Below are 18031 nucleotides of genomic sequence, written 5' to 3' on the forward strand. Positions count from 1 at the left end.
TTTACTCGCTCTGGACTGTCCAGAGCAGCGTTTCCCAACCGGTGTGCCGCGGCGAGAGGCGGCGGAGGAGAGTGGGCGGATCGGGCGGGCAATGGGGCAGGGGGGAGAAGCCAGGGGCGCGTTTGGCCGGGAGTCCGGGACTGTGTGGCTTTGCGCCATGAAGAGAAAACGGCCGACTTTTCCCTGCTGCCGTTTTCTCTTCATGGCGCAAAGCCACACAGTCCCGGACTCCTCGCCCCAAGGCAGGAGGCGGCGGCGGAGGAGAGTGGGCGGGCAATGGGGCAGGGCGGAGAAGCCAGAGGCGCGTTTGGCCGGAGGCACCGTGGGGAGGCAGGGGCAGGGAGGTGCGGCAGTAGGAGTAAAGGGAGCCGCGGCTGCCCCTGCCTCCCCACGGTGGCAATGGCATCGGGAGTGCTAATAGCGGCGGCGGCGGGAATAGCGGGGGGGGGCTGCAAGTGGAAGCCTCAGCCCTGGAGCCCCCTCGCACCCATGGCTTCTCATCGATGCCTCTGCCTGCCCGATCCGCGGGAGTGCTAATAGCGGTGGCGGCGGTGGGAATAGCAGGGGGGGCGCCTGCCCGCCGCTGCTATTAGCACTCCAGCGGATTGGGCAGGCAGAGACATCGACGAGAAGCCATGGGCGCGAGGGGGCTCCAGGGCTGAGGCTTCCACTTGTGGCTGTCCCCGCCAGCCCGATCCTTCCTTCTCTCAAGCTTTTATGGGGTGCGGCTTCTTCCACAGCGGTGGCTGCAGCGGCGCTGGCGATCCGGCCGCTAGCCGCTCCAAGCGCTGTGGGAACGCCCACCCCTCTCACAGTCCTGTCCCGGGCTGTCAGTAAAGGGGCTGCTTGCTTGGAACATTCAAACTAAGGGAAACCTTCGCTGGCCTCCACAGAGAAGAAAGGAAGAGAGAGAACGAGAGAGAGCAACAGAGAGAGAGAGAGAGAGAGAGTGATAAAGAACAAGAGAGAGAAAGCATGAAAGAGAGAGAAAGAAAATAAGAGAGAACAAGAGAGAGAGAGACTAAGAGAGAGAGAAAGAAAAGAGAGAGAGAGAAAATAAGAGAATGAGAGAGAGCAACAGAGAGAGAGAAAGAACAAGAAAAAGCACGAGAGAAGAAAAGCAAGAGAGAAAAAGAGATAGCAAGAGATACTGAAAGAAAGCAAGAGAGAGAGAGAAAAAAAGATAGCAAGAGAGACAGGAAGAGGAAAGGAGAGAGAGAGAGAAATGAGAACAAAAAGGGGAGGAGAAATGAGAAAATGATTGAGGCAGAGAATGAGAGGAGAGAGAAACAAAAGAGAGAGAGAGGGGTGATTCTTGAAGCATATGGTAAAAAGCACCCAAATAATAAGAAAAAAACCCCAGCCCTCACCTGTTTTTGAAAAGAATAAAAGAGAATTAAACCCCAGCCCTCACCTGGTTTTGGAAATGGTTGGAGTGTGTATATACACACACATAAGGGGGGGAGAGAGACAGGGATGGAAAAAGAGGAGAAGTGAAAGGGAGAAGGAATGAGGGAAAAAGGGAGGAAGAGAGAGAAATGAGAAATATGAGAGAGAAAAGGGGGAAAGACAGGAGAAGTACCCATAAATGAGACAGCGGTATAAATTTCAGGAGGGATGATTGATGATTGACTGTATTTATAAGGGGATGTTACATGGGATTATATATATGAGGGGGTTATTTATGTATGTATGTATGTATGTATGTATGTATGTATGTATGTATGTATGTATGTATTTATTTATTTATTAGATTTGTGTCATTTTGGTTGGTGGTGTGCCCCAGGATTTTGTAAATGTAAAAAGTGTGCCGCGGCTCAAAAAAGGTTGAAAATCACTGGCCCAGAGAGAATAAAGTGTTTTCTTTCTCTGGGCTCCGGGAGGAGGAAGCTTCTCCCAGCACCCATAGAAAGGAAATGCTTTATTCACTCTGGGCAGTCCAGAGAAAGGAAAACGAGACTTTTTAAAAACCCTGCAGGACTCCAGACAAATTATTAAAAATAGAGACTGTCCCGCCAAAAGTGAGATGTCTGGTCACCTTATTCTACTTGCAAAGTCAATCATTTGTATTATCTGATAGCAGTTGAATTTGTAGAGCATTTTCAACAAACTATGTTCCCACCTTGAATTCTCTGTAATAAAATTAGTCTACTCCTTATAGTGTGGATACAAGAATTAGTATAACAATGTTTTTGTAAAGTACTGTGAAATGTGCTTAGTGTTCCTGTGTAACAAGGTTTTGGAAATCAGCAGATGGGAATGTAACTTTATTCTAACCTGTAAAAGGAACATAGATTGATAATACAACTACAGTTGTCTTTCAGGAGAACTCCTGAATTTTGATGGTAATTTGTAAGGAGGCTTAATTCCATTATTTTCCCTTCCTTTCCCTTTTAATCTATTTTACTTCTTCTTTTGCTTTATGATTTTAGAGTTTCTTGTCATTTTTTTCATATGTGTCCAGAATAATATAGGCTCTCCTGCCTGCTCAGGGGCTTGAGTAGGAAAACCCCCAAGGTCCCTTCCAACTACAGAGTAACACTCTGTAATCTGCCTACTGATTAGCATTAGTAATTCTCCCCTATTGATTGACCTTAGTTTGCTCTCTGCACCAAGAGGAGAGAGAAGTATGTTTTCCTTATTCATGAATCAATCTTGTATGTTGCCCATCTTGCCCAAGGCGACTTATATTTCCTTATTCCCATAGAAGTACGATTTCCGTATATCCATTTATTTTATATACAGATTATCTAAAAGCAAAGAATGGGGCATAGTATGCTTTGGCTAATGTTTCCCCCATATTTTGCCCCATATTAAAAGGCGCACAGTTAATATATGAGGCTGTTTTCAGTCTAGTGAGCAGGCATTAAAAACAGAAATATAGTAGAGAGGAATGGATGTGAAGCCTATTAGAGATGAGTAACGTTGGTATAGACAAAATGAAGAAATTAAAGTCCCCTGGTTTTTATCCCTTTTGGGATTTGTAGGTGTTGGCAGGGAAAGAAAAAGAGAGACTAAGGAAACAGCAGAGGCTGGAGACTGTAGATGGAACATTTTGGGCGGGTCTCCAGCCAAAGATTGACTGCAGCAAACTGCTGGCCACTGTTCACATACAACTGTGCGCTTGTTGAGGCTTCCCTACCAAAGCAGGCTACAAAAGCCCAGCTGATTGAGTTGTTTACGAAGGTGAAACAGGCTCAAGAAAGGGAGAGAATCCAAGGATTGGCTTGGGACACAGAGGAGAGATTATGTGCAAGAATGTCTGGGTTTTTTCCATTGTTGAGTGATGTCACTGAGGCCACCTTGTGTACTATTAGTCAGAGTGATAGCCAAGGTTGTTTTGCACAGGTACAATTCAAAGGATACTTTGAATAGGAAGGTATTTCATTTGGGATGTGTTTGTGAATCTAGGGGCATAATTCTGGGCTGCCTGGGCTGGTGGTAGAAAGAAGCTATATAACATTTCTAAAACTCTCAGAAGTCAAGTCTCACTCCCAGAGGCAGAGAGCTGGGGAGGCGAAAGACCCACAGCTTGGATGCCATCTCTATCAATTACCTCCATGTGTAGCTAAACTATCCCAAGCTACTTAGCCTCTTGCTTGCTCTAAACCTCATCCCTGTGGCATCTGTTTTTTTCTTCTTCTTCCCTTTTTGAAACCATTAATTCTTATGGTCTGTTTATTGTTTTTCTGCCAGCTTTTGGTTTGCAATCTGTGGTGTACTTCCTTACTGTCTCCCAGTCTGGAATATCCTTCGCTTGAACTGAGTTTCTGGACTTGCTGTGCTTTTAAACTCATTATTGATGGTTCTTTGAGCTCCAGCTCTCTGATATCATAGTTTCCACGCTTTGTACTTCATAGCTAATCCTCATAAGGTCTAACTCAGCATCCAGCTGGTTGGTTTTCTTTCAAGCATCTCATATTGTTTATTGTGCTGAATTTCAGTATCTGGGTCTTTGTGCTACCTGATTGCTCAGGTGAAAGATGCAAGCTACGCCCCGATACCTTGTGAAGGTTGATGTGACAAGAACAAACTCCTTCTCCTCTTCAGTCTGGCAATTCTTTACATCTTCAGAATGAGGAGAATCTTTATTCCCATGCAAATGCCTTTTGATTGAGTGGATGGTGTAAGAGTAGATCAAATGGCCTATTTTCTTTATAGATTAATACATAAAGGCAAGCCCAAATATCATTCCTTATAAAGCCAAATTGATTGACTCTGCCACGGGTGAAACTGCTAGACCTGAAGCCCAAACGTTCAGTCTTCCATGTGGTCTTCCTGTCCATGTCCTTCAGAAGGGGGGCAGTCAACCCAGTGAACATTGGAAAGCTAAGCAGTTTTCATTCACTAATGGTGGTTTGATATTTTTTTTCTTCCTCCAAGGTAAAAACTACAAGCAAAGATTCTGTTGTGACTCTCCAGAGCTCAAATAATTAATTTTTACCTTCCACTCAGAATGTATCTATTAAGGACTATGAGCCAAAACAAGATAACCACGAGAATTCAGCTAGCTGTCAATATACAGTGATACCTCATCTTACAAACTTAATTGGTTCCGGGACGAGGTTCTTAAGGTGAAAAGTTTGTAAGATGAAACAGTGTTTCCCATAGGAATCAGTGGAAAAGCGATTAATGCGTACAAGCCCAAAATTCACCCCTTTTGCCAGCCAAAGTGTCCATTTCTGTGCTGCTGGGATTCCCCTGAGGCTACCCTCTATGGGAAACCCCACCTCCAGACTTCCGTTGTCAGCAAAGCACCCGTTTTGCGCTGCTGGGATTCATCTGCTGGGATTCCCCTGCAGCATCACAAAAACCCGGAAGTCCAGAGGTGGGGTTTCCCATGGAGGGTAGCCTCAGGGGAATCCCAGCACCGCAAAAACGGGTGCTTCGCTGGCAACAGAAGTCCGGAGGCGGGGCATCCAAGCAGCAGCGGTGGGTTTGTAAGGTGAAAATAGTTTGTAAGAAGAGGCAAAAAAATCTTAAACCCCAGGTTTGTATCTTGAAAAGTTTGTATGACGAGGCGTTTGTAAGACGAGGTATCACTGTATATATATATGTGGCACTCAAAAAGACATTATTTTTCTGAGTTCTCCTTTTATCTCAGGAGCATGCTTAGCAGAGGGTTGGGCTTCAGAGTTGGTTTGGACTTGAGGGAGAGCCTTTGAACTCTTTTATGTTTGTGTCTGAACTCCTCAGTGGCATGTTGGCAGATTTAAGTTTGCACACCACCCATTATGCAGTTATTTACTGGTGATGAGTAAGAACTGGAAAGAGAAGAGTCAGTGATTCTCACATCATAGTTTTTATAATTCCTGCCAGAACTTTTCAGGTAGCATGGGGTCAGTAAGAGACAATGACTTCATTGTCCGTGAACCCTCTTCTCCACATCAACAAATCCCACACTTTCCTGGATCCCTGTTCAGTCCTTTAATTTAGACCTCCAAAGGGCCCAAAGCAGGAGGACATCTCAGGATACGTAGGATTATACACAAACTTCTCTTATTTAATCAATGGGCATTTTGTAAACATCTATTACTCTACAAAATATAAATCAAATTACTAATAATTTATGAAGATTGAATTTCCATTTGCCTCTCTACGGTATTCCTCATGGAATAAACAGATGGCCACATCAAAAATACAAAAATAGAGTATAGTGGCACTGAAGCTCAAGAATGTTTTGGAGTTACTAGTTTAGCTGTTGGTTGTCCTTATTACTTCATCTTTTTTAAAATAACTTTCATCAGTGTTAGCAGGAACAGTGCATATTTTTGCCCAACAGACGATTAATATTATCTGTATGGCTATATTATCCAGCTTTAATGACATTTTTTTCATTGTTTCACTATTATGGAACACTAGAAACTGAAATTATTCACATTCTAGTTCAAATATCCTCACCTTGGTGCCTTTGAGATGTGGACCCCACATAAGGAGGGGAAGAAGTTATCATAGATAGACGAGAATATTTGTAACTCAGGTTTGCACTATGCTAGGGGTGTCAAACTGGTGGCCCACGGGCCAGATCTGTCACATGCAGGCTGTGCCCACCCCAGTTCCCTGAAGGAGGAAAATGTTGTAAAACTTCACACGTCGACAACAAGGTGCAGTGAGTTTGACACCTGCGAACTATGGGGTCTTAGTTCTCTCTGAGCTTGGGGGTTTCCTTGCAGACGTTTTATTACCAAACTAGGTGACATCTGATATTATCTAGTTGGATAATCAAACATCTGCAAAGAAACCCCCAAGCTCTGAGAGCACCAAGTTCCCCAAAGAAGTGTATGACACACAAAAGGTTTCAAGTTTTATTCTGTCTTCTGCAAGTATGGATTGTAAGACTCTGACTTGAAAAACTAGGAAGCTACTTCCAGAATGTTAAACAATAAAAAAAGAAAAGAATGGACAATTTGGGGATGGCCATAATTCAAAAGAGATTTTGGGGGAGTAAGGACCCTTTCGGGCAGCAGAACAATGCAACAAGGGTGGGGATCTTCTCTTGGTACAAGCCAAGAACTTCAAGGGCTCCTCATTCTGCGAGTTGTAGACTCACAAAGGCAGAAAATCAATGGGGATGAAGAAATCCTGGAAGTAGAGCAACTTTACCCTAACTTATGGTAAGGTAATTGAGGGTAAAGTTGCTCTACTTCCAAAACTTCTTCCACTAAGTTGATTTTTCTGCCTTTGTGAGCTTTATTGCCCATTTGGCAAAGAGGTTTTCCTGTCCTCCCTTCCCCATAAACTGCCTATCTTCCTCCCAGTTATATACAGGTTGGTTCATTATTAGGAAAAACATTTGGAAACCCTTGATAAAATAGCTAGTCAATGTCACATGCCTCTCTGTGTCAGCTGCCAGACAACATTTCTAAAACTCAAGCAGTACGGAGAAAGATTGATGTACCACAGGAATGCTACTCATTCTGGAAATAAGTTTATACTCCAAGCCACCAAGACAGAAAAATAGCAGGAGGTTGGTTTTCAGTGGTCTGGACCTGGCTGGATGGGGAAGAAGATCCCAATTTGTGGGAGCTTGGCTCATGCAACATCCCGAGTCTTAAATCCAAGCTAAGAAAACCCACTTGCTGTGTTCACATGCTGTACGTAGGATGGCTTGGGTCATATACCTGGATAATAACTGGGTTTTCAATAAATCCTTTACGACAAACCACTTTAGTCTAGTCTAAAGTGTCGTATGAACCTAGCCGGTGTTAAGAACTGGTTCTGCAGACTCCATTGCTCCTCCTGCTATGCCACAGAACAGCTGATCAGCACACCAAGTATCAGGCTCAGCTCTGTTTTTAAAGAGTTTGCAAAGTTCTTGTAAATTCAACAATCAATATGAGCCAGCTCTAGAACACCACTGAACCCAGTCAACAAAATATGATGCTTCTAGGTGAAGTTGCATTGCCTTTACCTCTGAGGAAGGGCAAAATATTACAATGGAGAGGAAAGCTCTCTATCTAGAATCTATCAAACACCTGCATGGAACAGAAGTAAGCAGGTGGAAGGAGGAAATCCATTTCCTCTCTAGTGGTACTACAAATATAAGTCACCTGTTGAAAAGGAGCATTTTCGGAGGATACAAAAAATATTTACAGTGGTACCTCGGTTCTCGACCACAATTCGTTCCAGAAGTATGATCGAGAACCGATTTGGTCAAGTACCGAATTAATTTATCCCATAGGAAATAATGGAAATGGGTTTAATTGGTTTCCAGCCCCTATTTCCTTTATTTCCTATGGGATAAAGATATGAGGTCTAAGCACTCCAAGCTGTAGTAAGGGTGCGGGCAGTTTCGGGGAGCGGGCTCCTTTCCTCAGTGGTTCGTCTTCTTCCCTTTAAGCAGTTACACCAACTTTCTCTTTCCCGAGAGTAGCGACGGCAGCAGAGGCTTTCCTTAGAGCAGCAGCAGCACCGGGAACGTGAGATGAGAAAGGGAAGCCGCTGATGTTCCCGGCGCTGCTACTGCTCTAAGGAAAGCCTCTGCTGCCGTCGCTACTCTCGGGAAAGAGAAAGTTGGTGTAACTGCTTAAAGGGAAGACGAACCACTGAGGAAAGGAGCTCCCCCGAAACTGCCGGTATTGCAGCCGCCCCCCCACTCCCTACAGCTTGGAGCACGACTGGGAGGCTGTTTAGTGGGCGGCCAGGATGGGCGTGTCGGATTCCGACTCCCATTCCTTCTCACCCCGTCCCCTCATTTCGGATAATAAACAAAATTTTCTGTGGCTGTTCGGTATCCGAATTTTTGTTCAGATACCGAAGCAAATTTTTGCCGAAAATTTTGTTCGATATCCGAAATGTACGAGAACCAAAGCGTTCGAGTACTGAGGTACCACTGTATTCCTATAAACCTGAACTAACTCGTAACATTTATCTGCCACAAGACATGGAGATAATTACTTTCAAGATGGTTTTCACAGGAGACTAAGAAGAGATTGTGCAGGATTCATTTGATGATGGAACACCATATTGCAGCGTTTGCTCTACTTCTTAGATTCTTTCTGCAGCTCAGATTTTACAATTAGATTTTACAATTAGACACATGATGTAATTCTTTGCTTTTTTTCTTTCTTTCTAGAGCATGTTAATATGCAAACTTCAGATAAACAAAAATACTATAATGCAGTGAAGGGCTACCAAAATTTTTAAAACCACACTGTGGGCGTGGCTTATGCAGGACGCCCTGCATTTTCTTTCAACATCTTTCAGTGCAAATTGGATGCTCTGGGGTAGAGCTCCATTTTCACTACCCCACTGCGTCCCCCCTCCCCACCCCTGCCCCATCCGGGTAGTAGCCCAACTCTGTTATAGTGTTACTTTGATTTCAGATTTACTCCTTGAGTGATAACTACAATTGAGCCCACAATTTATGTTGCTAAACAAAACATTTGTTGAATGAGTGTGCTCCATTTTATGACTTGTTTGTTAAGTGAATCACCGCAGTTTTTAAGTTAGTAACACAGTTGTTGAGTGAATCTGGATTCCCCACTGACTTTGCTTGTCAGAAGGTCACAAAAGGGCATCACAGGACCCCAGGATACTGCAACAGTCATAAATACAAACTAGTTGCCAAGAATATGAATTTGTATTATGTGACCTTGGGAATGCTTCAACAGTCATACCTGTGAAAAATGGTTGTAAGTCACTTTTTCAGTGCCATTGTAACTTTGAACAGTCACTAAATGAAGTGTTGTAAGTATCCCATATCATTGAATGAATAGACATATCTGAAAAGTATTGATAATTACATATGTCTAGTCTTCAGGATCCAACGATGCTCAAATGCTGACTCTGAGCTTGGGTTCAGTTACAGATCATATAAAGAAACAACAATAAAAATGGAAAATTCCCCTGAACTTGTGTAATGGATTTTTCCTTATAATGCAGTGTCTAGTATGTTTTTTCCCAGTGATGCAGTAGAGCGAAGGGTTTTTCTTGAAGATGGAATATCTTCACCCCTGCAGGTTTGGGCCCTGCTACTTTTACCTTGCAGAAACTGAGCACAGTTGTGCCTAAAAGGCATTTACCCTCAACATTAACTTGGTCCTTCCAAATTTGGAGCAAAAGGAGACTGGTCCTTAGGGACCTGGCACATCGTCCCAAAGAACAGACTGTAAGCCAGTTGATTTTAAACAAATGAGGGCAAGATTGTTGGGGAAAGTGAGAGGAGATTGCCAGGAGACGACTGGAAAGAACATTGGTGTTTCAAGTCTAGACAAATACCCAATGTTATTAGAGGGGATAATTAAATCCTTCCCAAAGCTCAAAATGAGACCAGTTTTGGTAGCTGGCTCCATCTCTTTTAAATACTTCCTTTGGTTTATTATTTTATTCCCCTCTGTTTTTTACATAGACATTGAAGTTCAAACATTATTCTTGCTTTCTGGCCAGTATCTACTCTTTTCTCTTAAGCCAATGTTGCTTCGTTTTCCCTAGTTTTTTTTTAATTGAACTTAAGCATGGCTTTAAATATAAATATCATTTGTATCAAAGTGGCAGGCAGGCTAGTACCGTAATAAAACTTGCCTTCTCCTTTGTATCCAATAGAAGTAGCACAAGTCTTTGTAATATAAACAGAAACTGTGCCACGTTACTGCTGATGACTTTGCTAGTGCTATGATAGAAATATTTCCCTCCAATAATTTATCTCGGTTCCATTTTGAACAAACTTCAGTGAAATTACCACTTTCTTTTATCACTTTAATTCACATCTTGATCCAGGTCTTCACTCCATTATTGAACAGTGGCGCTCTCTGTCTCTATAGAAAAGTGGACCTACAGGTAATCCTTGATACTCAACACATTCATTTAGTGAGAGCTCAAAGTTACAATGTCACTGAAGACAGTGATTTATGACCAGTTCTTATACTTACAACAATCCTAGAATTTGCACACACACAAACACACAACACGTGATCAAAATTTGGGCACTTGACAACTGCTATGTATTTGTGATGGTTGCAGCATTCCAGAGTTATAGGACCAACATTTACAACTTTTCTAGCCATCTTCCAGCAAGCAAAATGAATGGCAAAATGGATTTGTTTAATGACTGCATGACTCACTTAAGTGCAGCGATTCACGTAACAACTGTGACCAAAAAAAAGGTAGTAAATACTGGGCATGACTCATTTAACAAGCACTTTGCTTAACAGTGGAAATCCTGGTCCCAATCGTGGTTGTTAGTTGAGGACTACCTATCCATCCTTAAAACTTCTGAATGCCATTTTGTCTATGGCAGAAGCTTGGGCTAAAACACTTTGCTCCTGATGGGTGTAGGACAGTGATGGTGAACCTATGGCATGTGTGCCACAGGTGGAACACAGAGCCATATCTGAGGGCATGCAAGACATTGCCCTATGTCAGCCTCAATGCACATGCACGCACTGGCCAGCAAATTTCTGGCCTTCTTTTCAGCCATTTTCACTCTCCCCAGGCTTCAGGAAAGCCCGTTGATGGCAAAAAACGGTCCAACAGCTCAGATCCAAGTTTTGTTTCTGATAATCATTTCTCTGAAGTGGTATAGGATTTCCTGCCTAAGCAGGGGGTTGGACTAGAAGACCTCCAAGGTCCCTTCCAACTCTGTTATTGTTATTACTTCTGGTTGGTCCATTAAGCTGTTTTAGGCTTTGTCCAGGCTTCAAGAGACTTTCCTGAACCCTGGGGATGGTGAAAAATAGCCCAACAGGTCTACTGGAGGTCTGGAGGCTTCAGCAAGGCCTATGTGCATGCGTGGGGGGGAGTGCAGGGGGGTTGTGTGCATCATGGGGGCAATGTGGCAGATGTGCACATGCGTGGGGGAGGGCATTGTATTATGGGTGTGGGCACGTGCACACCCTTTTGGCACCCAAGCCAAAAAACGGTTCACCATCACTGGTCTAGGACAACTCATTGCTGGACAGGAGTTACACTAATATTGTTGTAATGGTGGAATAGAATCATTAAAGAAAAGAGTCCAAAGGAGGGACAAATGAAATGTGAATGAGAAAAATTAAAATAATTATTAAATTGTCTTGTAGCAAGTTGTCCTGTGGCGAGTTTGCCATGGCAAGATGTTCCAAGATGAGTTGATTGTGGTGGGCTGGCTATTGCAAGTTGGCCTTGGCAAGTTATCCCATTCTGGCTCTTAATAGTCCTCTGCCTTCCATTGCACCCATGGTTTTCTGTTGCTATATTATGCCAATTCTGCCAACCCATCCAAAACAGACAAATTCTTGCACTGAGTTCCACAGAGAGCTTATGATTCCCTTGGCAGCACTTCCCCATCCATTCCTATTTACCTCAGGCCAAACACACCTAAATTTCTCTCTAGTCTGTAATTTCATTTCCCATCGTAGACAATCTAGCGTGTCTCATGAGTTCCAAAGCAAAGAGCGGCAGCTGTAACCCTCTTTATATTCTCCAAATCCTTAATCCTGTGGCACCCTCAAACTCCTTTTTAGTCCTTGCAAAAAATTACATCCTGCATCGATCCAAACAAGGGTGGCACCATGAAAAGCACAAATTAAGCCAATGTTTTATTTACTTTTGTTTCAATCGTATTTTGATTTGTTTCCATCCTTAAGAAACTTCAGATAAGACTCAGTTCACTGAGATGATAAATAATGCAAACTTAGATATCTTAACTAACTAAGATAGGTGGAACCTTAGATTTTGACCATTTTCCAGAAGGCTATAAAAGCGAGGACCATTCTTGCTTCCTGAGGAGGGGGTTATTCCATGGGAGCAGAGCCCCTACAGAGAATGCTTGCCATTGAGCATAAGAACAGATAAAAAAGCACGCAAATCCTGCTCATTTGCTGCCTTATATTTTTAATAAAGCAGCTATATTACTTAAACAAATCCCAAGGTTGTTCTGTCTGGGTCACTCCGGAAGCTATGACCAACCCAAAAAGATAAGCCGGTAAAATTCAAATACAGTTTTATAATGTTCAAGAGAAACGAAGCTAACAGAAAATGTCCTTACAAAGCAGGAAAACACTGGAACTCCAAATATATACACGAAGGCAATTGTCCATGCATCAATATAGGATTCTTGCTGCCAAGACGAGGCTGTAGATAACAGACATACACCTCCCACGGTTCTTCAAGACTGCTGGGCCACGAGCCAGGAACAGAAACGCCGAGAAAACAATGCAGGTTACAGCAACTCCAAACTGATAACACTCCACATGGCTTCAAGAGCTTGCCTGCCTTATAAACCCTTTCCTGCTAATGGGGACCACACCCAAGCCCTGGTGTTCCTTATTCAATGCTGATAATATTTCTTCAATTGATCCTTCCTTTGATCTAAATGTCTCTGTCGCATGTTAATGACAGCTTGTGCTTCGTTACCTAATGACTCCAAAGACTCCAAGCTACTGGCTGGGGAGAGCCCCTCCCCGGGGCTCCCATGCTGTTCTTCCTCGTCACATTCCTGACTGGACTCTCCCCCATCTGACTGCCCAGCCCCCTCCTCTTCGCTGTCAGCCTCCTCCGGGCATGGAGCCAGCAGAGACGCAGCTGGTCTTTGATCTGCCTCAGGCTGAACCATAACAAAGGTTTAGAGGTTTTCTGGGATCCCCAAATGTACCTATGGACTGTGAACAAAAGTAATGAAGTTATTTCCTATTCTAAGTGGCTAAATTGCATACCCTATGCAGATTGTACCTACAGCACTGGTATTGCAAAGCATGTTCTCTACAAAAAACATTGTCTAATTTGACTGATTAGTCAAAAACACGTCTACGTATCAGGACCATATGTCAGGTTCTTAGATGATTAAGGATAAACTTCTGTGGTGGCATTTTTCAGTAGCTAATCCCCTCAGTATTAAAATGCTTTTAAGTTTCAAAACAATTTCTCCTTTCATATTGTATCTGATGTATATGCTTCATATATCATATGACATGCATTGAGGCGAGAATGAAGCGTAACAGCTCCAGTAAGTTTTTATAGTACATCTGCTTTAGTTTGTTTCTGATTTGGGGGGAATTTCCTCCTGGTTGCCTTTGTTCCTCAATCTCATCAGTGTTTCCTTCTTTTATGGTTTGCAGACTGTGTATGGAACAACGGAAAATAGCCCAGTCACTTTCATGGGCTTCCCTCAAGACAACCTTGCACAGAAAACAGAGACCGTAGGATATATTTTCCCCCACACAGAGGTGATTGAACTCTTTGCCACAAGTTTTGGTATCACTCCTTCATAGTTTCCATTTGGATTGCTCCCAAGGCTATGCTGTACCCCAGAGAGACATGGCTGGTTGGGAAATTCTGGGAGTTGAAATTCAGAGGTCTTAAAATTGCCAAGGTTGGCCACCCGCCTTGTGCGCTTTGTCTTCCTAATCATCTCAGTTATTTTCCCTTCTCCTATCATATACATGTTGTAAGCCGCCCTGAGTCTAAGGAGAAGGGCGGCATAAAAATTGAATGAATGAATGAATGAACGAATGAATGAATGAATGAATATCATTATTGTAAGATTGTGCTTTTCTCTGCATTACAGGCAAAAATTGAGCATCCTGACACAGGGGAAATCCTCCCAGTAAACAACTCTGGAGAACTTCAGATTCGAGGCTACTGTGTCATGTTGGGATATTGGGCAGACCCAAACAAAACCAAGGAAGTGTTGGATGATGAGCAGTGGTACAAGACTGGGTAAGTTCACAGGGACTACTGGTTCACTGGAGTAAGTCAGTGATTCTGATAGTGTCATCCACAGAGATCCATCCAGTTGTTTACCATGGATTCCCCACATTCACCAGTCAAAACTTACTCCCTGTCTCATCCCCACTACAAATAGAAAATAAATACTTAATTTTTTTGTTAGTTTTTTAGTTAAGGGAGGCCTTTTTAGATGGAAGGAATGGGAAATAGACACACAAAACTATAATCATTATATTATTTACTAAAAATGGGAGCACTAAGCATTGATAGATAGATAGATAGATAGATAGATAGATAGATAGATAGATAGATAGATAGATAGATCAGTGTTTTTCAACCAGTGTGCTGTGGCACACTAGTGTGCCGCGAGACATGGTCAGGTGTGCCGCGAAGCTCAGAGAGAGAAAGAAAGGGAAAGAAAGAAAGCAAGAGAGAGAGAGCAAGAGAACAAGAGAAAGAAAGCAAGAGAGAGAGAGCAAGAGAACAAGAGAAAGAAAGCAAGAGAGAGAGCAAGAGAGAGAGAGCAAGAGAGAGAGAGCAAGAGAGAGAAAGAAAGCAAGAGAGAGAGAGAGAGGGAGGGAAGGAGAAAGAGAGAAAGACATAGAGGGAGGTAAGGAGGGAGAGAAAGAGAGCAAAAAAGAGAGGAAGGAAGGAAGAGAAAGAAAGAGGGATGGAGAGAGAGAAAGAAAGAGGAAGGAAGGGAGAGAGAGAGAGAATTTTTTTGTCCAAACTTTTTTTAGCCCCCCCCCCCGCCCCCGCCCCGCTCAATGTGCCCCAGGGTTTCGTAAATGTAAAAAATGTGCCGTGGCTCAAAAAAGGTTGAAAATCACTGAGATAGATAGATAGATAGATAGATAGATAGATAGATAGATAGATAGATAGATAGATAGATAGATAGATAGATAGATGCAAATCTGCTTAGGAATGTTAAGTTGTAAATATATGAAAACTAATAAAAATATTGCAAAAACAAAACTAAAGGGGAGCACTCATGTTTTTTTAGAAACAAAAATTTTCAAAAATCTACATAAACAGTGAGCTCATTCAGCAATGGGACTACATGCTAATTTTTTTTTCAGACACAAGGTTGGCATTGTTCCTAAATTCTGCATTGCTTCTGATGCCCAGGGGCTGCTATAGTTGGGTATCTCTTTGTCCACTTTGGCTGGTGTTCAAGCTGATATACCTTTCTGGAAAGATAAATTGATTTACAATCTACATTACAACTGTCTCACATCTTATGTTCTGGGCTTCCATTCCTTTCCATCCAAAATGCTGCATTTAAATCTATCTATCTATCTATCTATCTATCTATCTATCTATCTATCTATCTATCTATCTATCTATCTATCTATCTATCTAACTATCTAGTCCAATACACGATAATACACAATGAAGGTTATAGAGGATATAGTAGAATAGAATAGAATAGAATTTTATTGGCCAAGTGTGATTGGACACACAAGGAATTTGTCTTGGTGCATATGCTCTCAACGTACATAAAATAAAATATACATTTGTCAAGAATCATGTGGTACAACACTTAATGATTGTCATAGGGGTCAAATAAGCAATGAAGAAGCAATATTAATAAAAATCTTAGGATATACGCAACAAGTTATAGTCATACAGTCAACATGGGAGGAAATGGGTGATAGGAATGATGAGAAAAACTAGTAGAATAGAAGTGCAGATTTAGTAGAAAGTCTGACAGTGTTGAGGGAATTATTTGTTTAGTAGAGTAATGGCGTTCGGGAAAAAACTGTTCTTGTGTCTAGTTGTCTTGGTGTGCAGTGCTCTGTAGCGACGTTTTGAGGGTAGGAGTTGAAACAATTTGTGTCCAGGATGTGAGGGGTCAGTAAATATTTTACCCACCCTCTTTTTGACTCGTGCAGTATACAGGTCCTCAATGGAAGGCAGATTGGCAGCAATTGTTTTTTCTGCAATTCTGATTATCCTCTGAAGTCTGTGTCGGTCCTGTTGGGTTGCAGCACCAAACCAGACAGTTATAGAGGTGCAGATGACAGACTCAATGATTCCTCTATAGAACTGAATCAGCAGCTCCTTGGGCAGTTTGAGCTTCCTGAGCTGGCGCAGAAAGAACATTCTTTGTTGTGCTTTTTTGATGATGTTTTTGATGTTAGGTGACCATTTTAGGTCTTGAGATATGATAGAACCTAGAAATTTGAAGGTCTCTACTGTTGATACTGTGTTGTCTAGTACTGTGAGAGGGGGAAGGGTGGAAGGGTTTCTCTTAAAGTCTACCACCATTTCTACGGTTTTGAGTGTGTTCAGTTCTAGATTGTTCTGGTCACATCACAAGGATAGTTGTTCAACTTCCCGTCTGTATGCAGATTCATCATTGTCTCGAATGAGTCCGATCACTGTTGTATCATCTGCAAACTTCAGTAGTTTAACAGATGGATCGTATGAGATGCAGTCATTAGTGTATAGAGAGAAGAGAAGTGGTGAGAGTACACAGCCTTGGGGGGCACCTGTGCTAATTGTACATATATCTGATGTGATTTTTCCTAGCTTCACCTGCACTCTAGTGCACTTATGTACGCCCCTTACTGACCTCTTAGGAATCTGGAGAGGCCAACCGTGGATAGTCTAAGGGTAACATGTTGGGGGTTAGGGGATGATACTACAGAGTCCGGTAATGAGTTCCATGCTTCGACAACCCAATTACTAAAGTCGTATTTTTTACAGTCAAGTTTGGAGCAGTTAATATTAAGCTTGAATCTGTTGTGTGCTCTTGTGTTGTTGTGGTTGAAGCTGAAGTAGTCTTTGACAGGCAGGACATTGCAGCATATGATCTTGTGGGCAATACGTAGATCATGTTTAAGTCGTCGTAGTTCTAAGCTTTCAAGATGCAGGATTGTAAGTCTAGTGTTACAGGTAGAAGAGTGAAGGGCTCTTCTGGTGAAGTATCTTTAGACATTTTCGAGGGTGTTAATGTCAGAAATGAGGTATGGGTTCCAAACAGATGAGCTGTATTCTATGATGGGTCTGGCAAAAGTTTTGTAAGCTCTGGTAAGTAATATGAGATTTCCAGAGCAGAAGCTCTGTAGGATTAGATTAACCACTCTTGAGGCCTTCTTGGCGATTTTGTTGCAGTGGGCTTTGGCACTTAGATCTTTAGTTATTAGTATTCCGAGGTCCTTGACCGAGTGGGGATTATCTGTGATAATTTGTTCATTCAGTTTGTATTTGAAGTTCTGATTCTTTTTGCCGATGTGTAGGACAGAGCATTTGCTGGTTGAGATTTGGAGTTGCCATGTGTTGGACCAGTCAGAAACCGAGTCTAGGTCTTTTTGTAGAGTAGTTGTGTTATCAGTGGTGTTGAAGAGTTTTACATCGTCTGCAAAAAGAACACAGTTGCTTGTGATGAGATCGCAAAGGTCATTGATGTAGAGAAAGAAGAACGTAGTTCCCAGTAAGCTATCTTGGGGGACACCGTTTTTAACAGGGACGGGTGTGGATATGGAGCTTTCTAATTTGACCACTTGTTGCCTGTTAGACAGGAATGCAGTAATCCAGCTGTGGAGGGATCCTGAGATGCCATAGGATTTGAGTTTTAGAAGTAGTTTGTCTTAGACCACTGAATCAAAAGCTTTGGAGAAGTCAATATAAATTGTATATATAGATTTGCCTTGATCAAGATGAGTTGTCCATATGTTTTTGCATATTGGCCCCAACCCAGATTATGTAGAGGGTGGACCACATTTTTAAGTGTTTTATTACCAAAAGGGTAGCCCACAAAGCCAAGATTAAGTCCCACCTATGTTTTTTTCACTGTCAACCCAATTCTTGCTGGCAGGCAACATAGAACTGGTTTCCTGTTCTCATTGTTGGCAAGTAACAAGCAACTGCTGACAACCAGACT

General features: G+C 42.5%; 1 protein-coding gene across 1 annotated transcript in view; it reads left to right on the forward strand.

Annotated features, from left to right (window-relative positions):
- Nucleotides 1-18031, forward strand: part of ACSF2 (acyl-CoA synthetase family member 2) — a 92233-nt gene that overhangs the window by 67213 nt on the left and 6989 nt on the right. The window contains exons 11-12 of the mRNA XM_070739989.1: nt 13533-13640; nt 13982-14133. Coding sequence (XP_070596090.1) covers nt 13533-13640; nt 13982-14133 — 260 coding nt within the window. The remainder of the gene's footprint in view (nt 1-13532; nt 13641-13981; nt 14134-18031) is intronic.

The sequence above is a fragment of the Erythrolamprus reginae genome, chromosome 2 (assembly GCF_031021105.1).
Source record: "Erythrolamprus reginae isolate rEryReg1 chromosome 2, rEryReg1.hap1, whole genome shotgun sequence".
Lineage (NCBI taxonomy): Eukaryota > Metazoa > Chordata > Lepidosauria > Squamata > Dipsadidae > Erythrolamprus > Erythrolamprus reginae.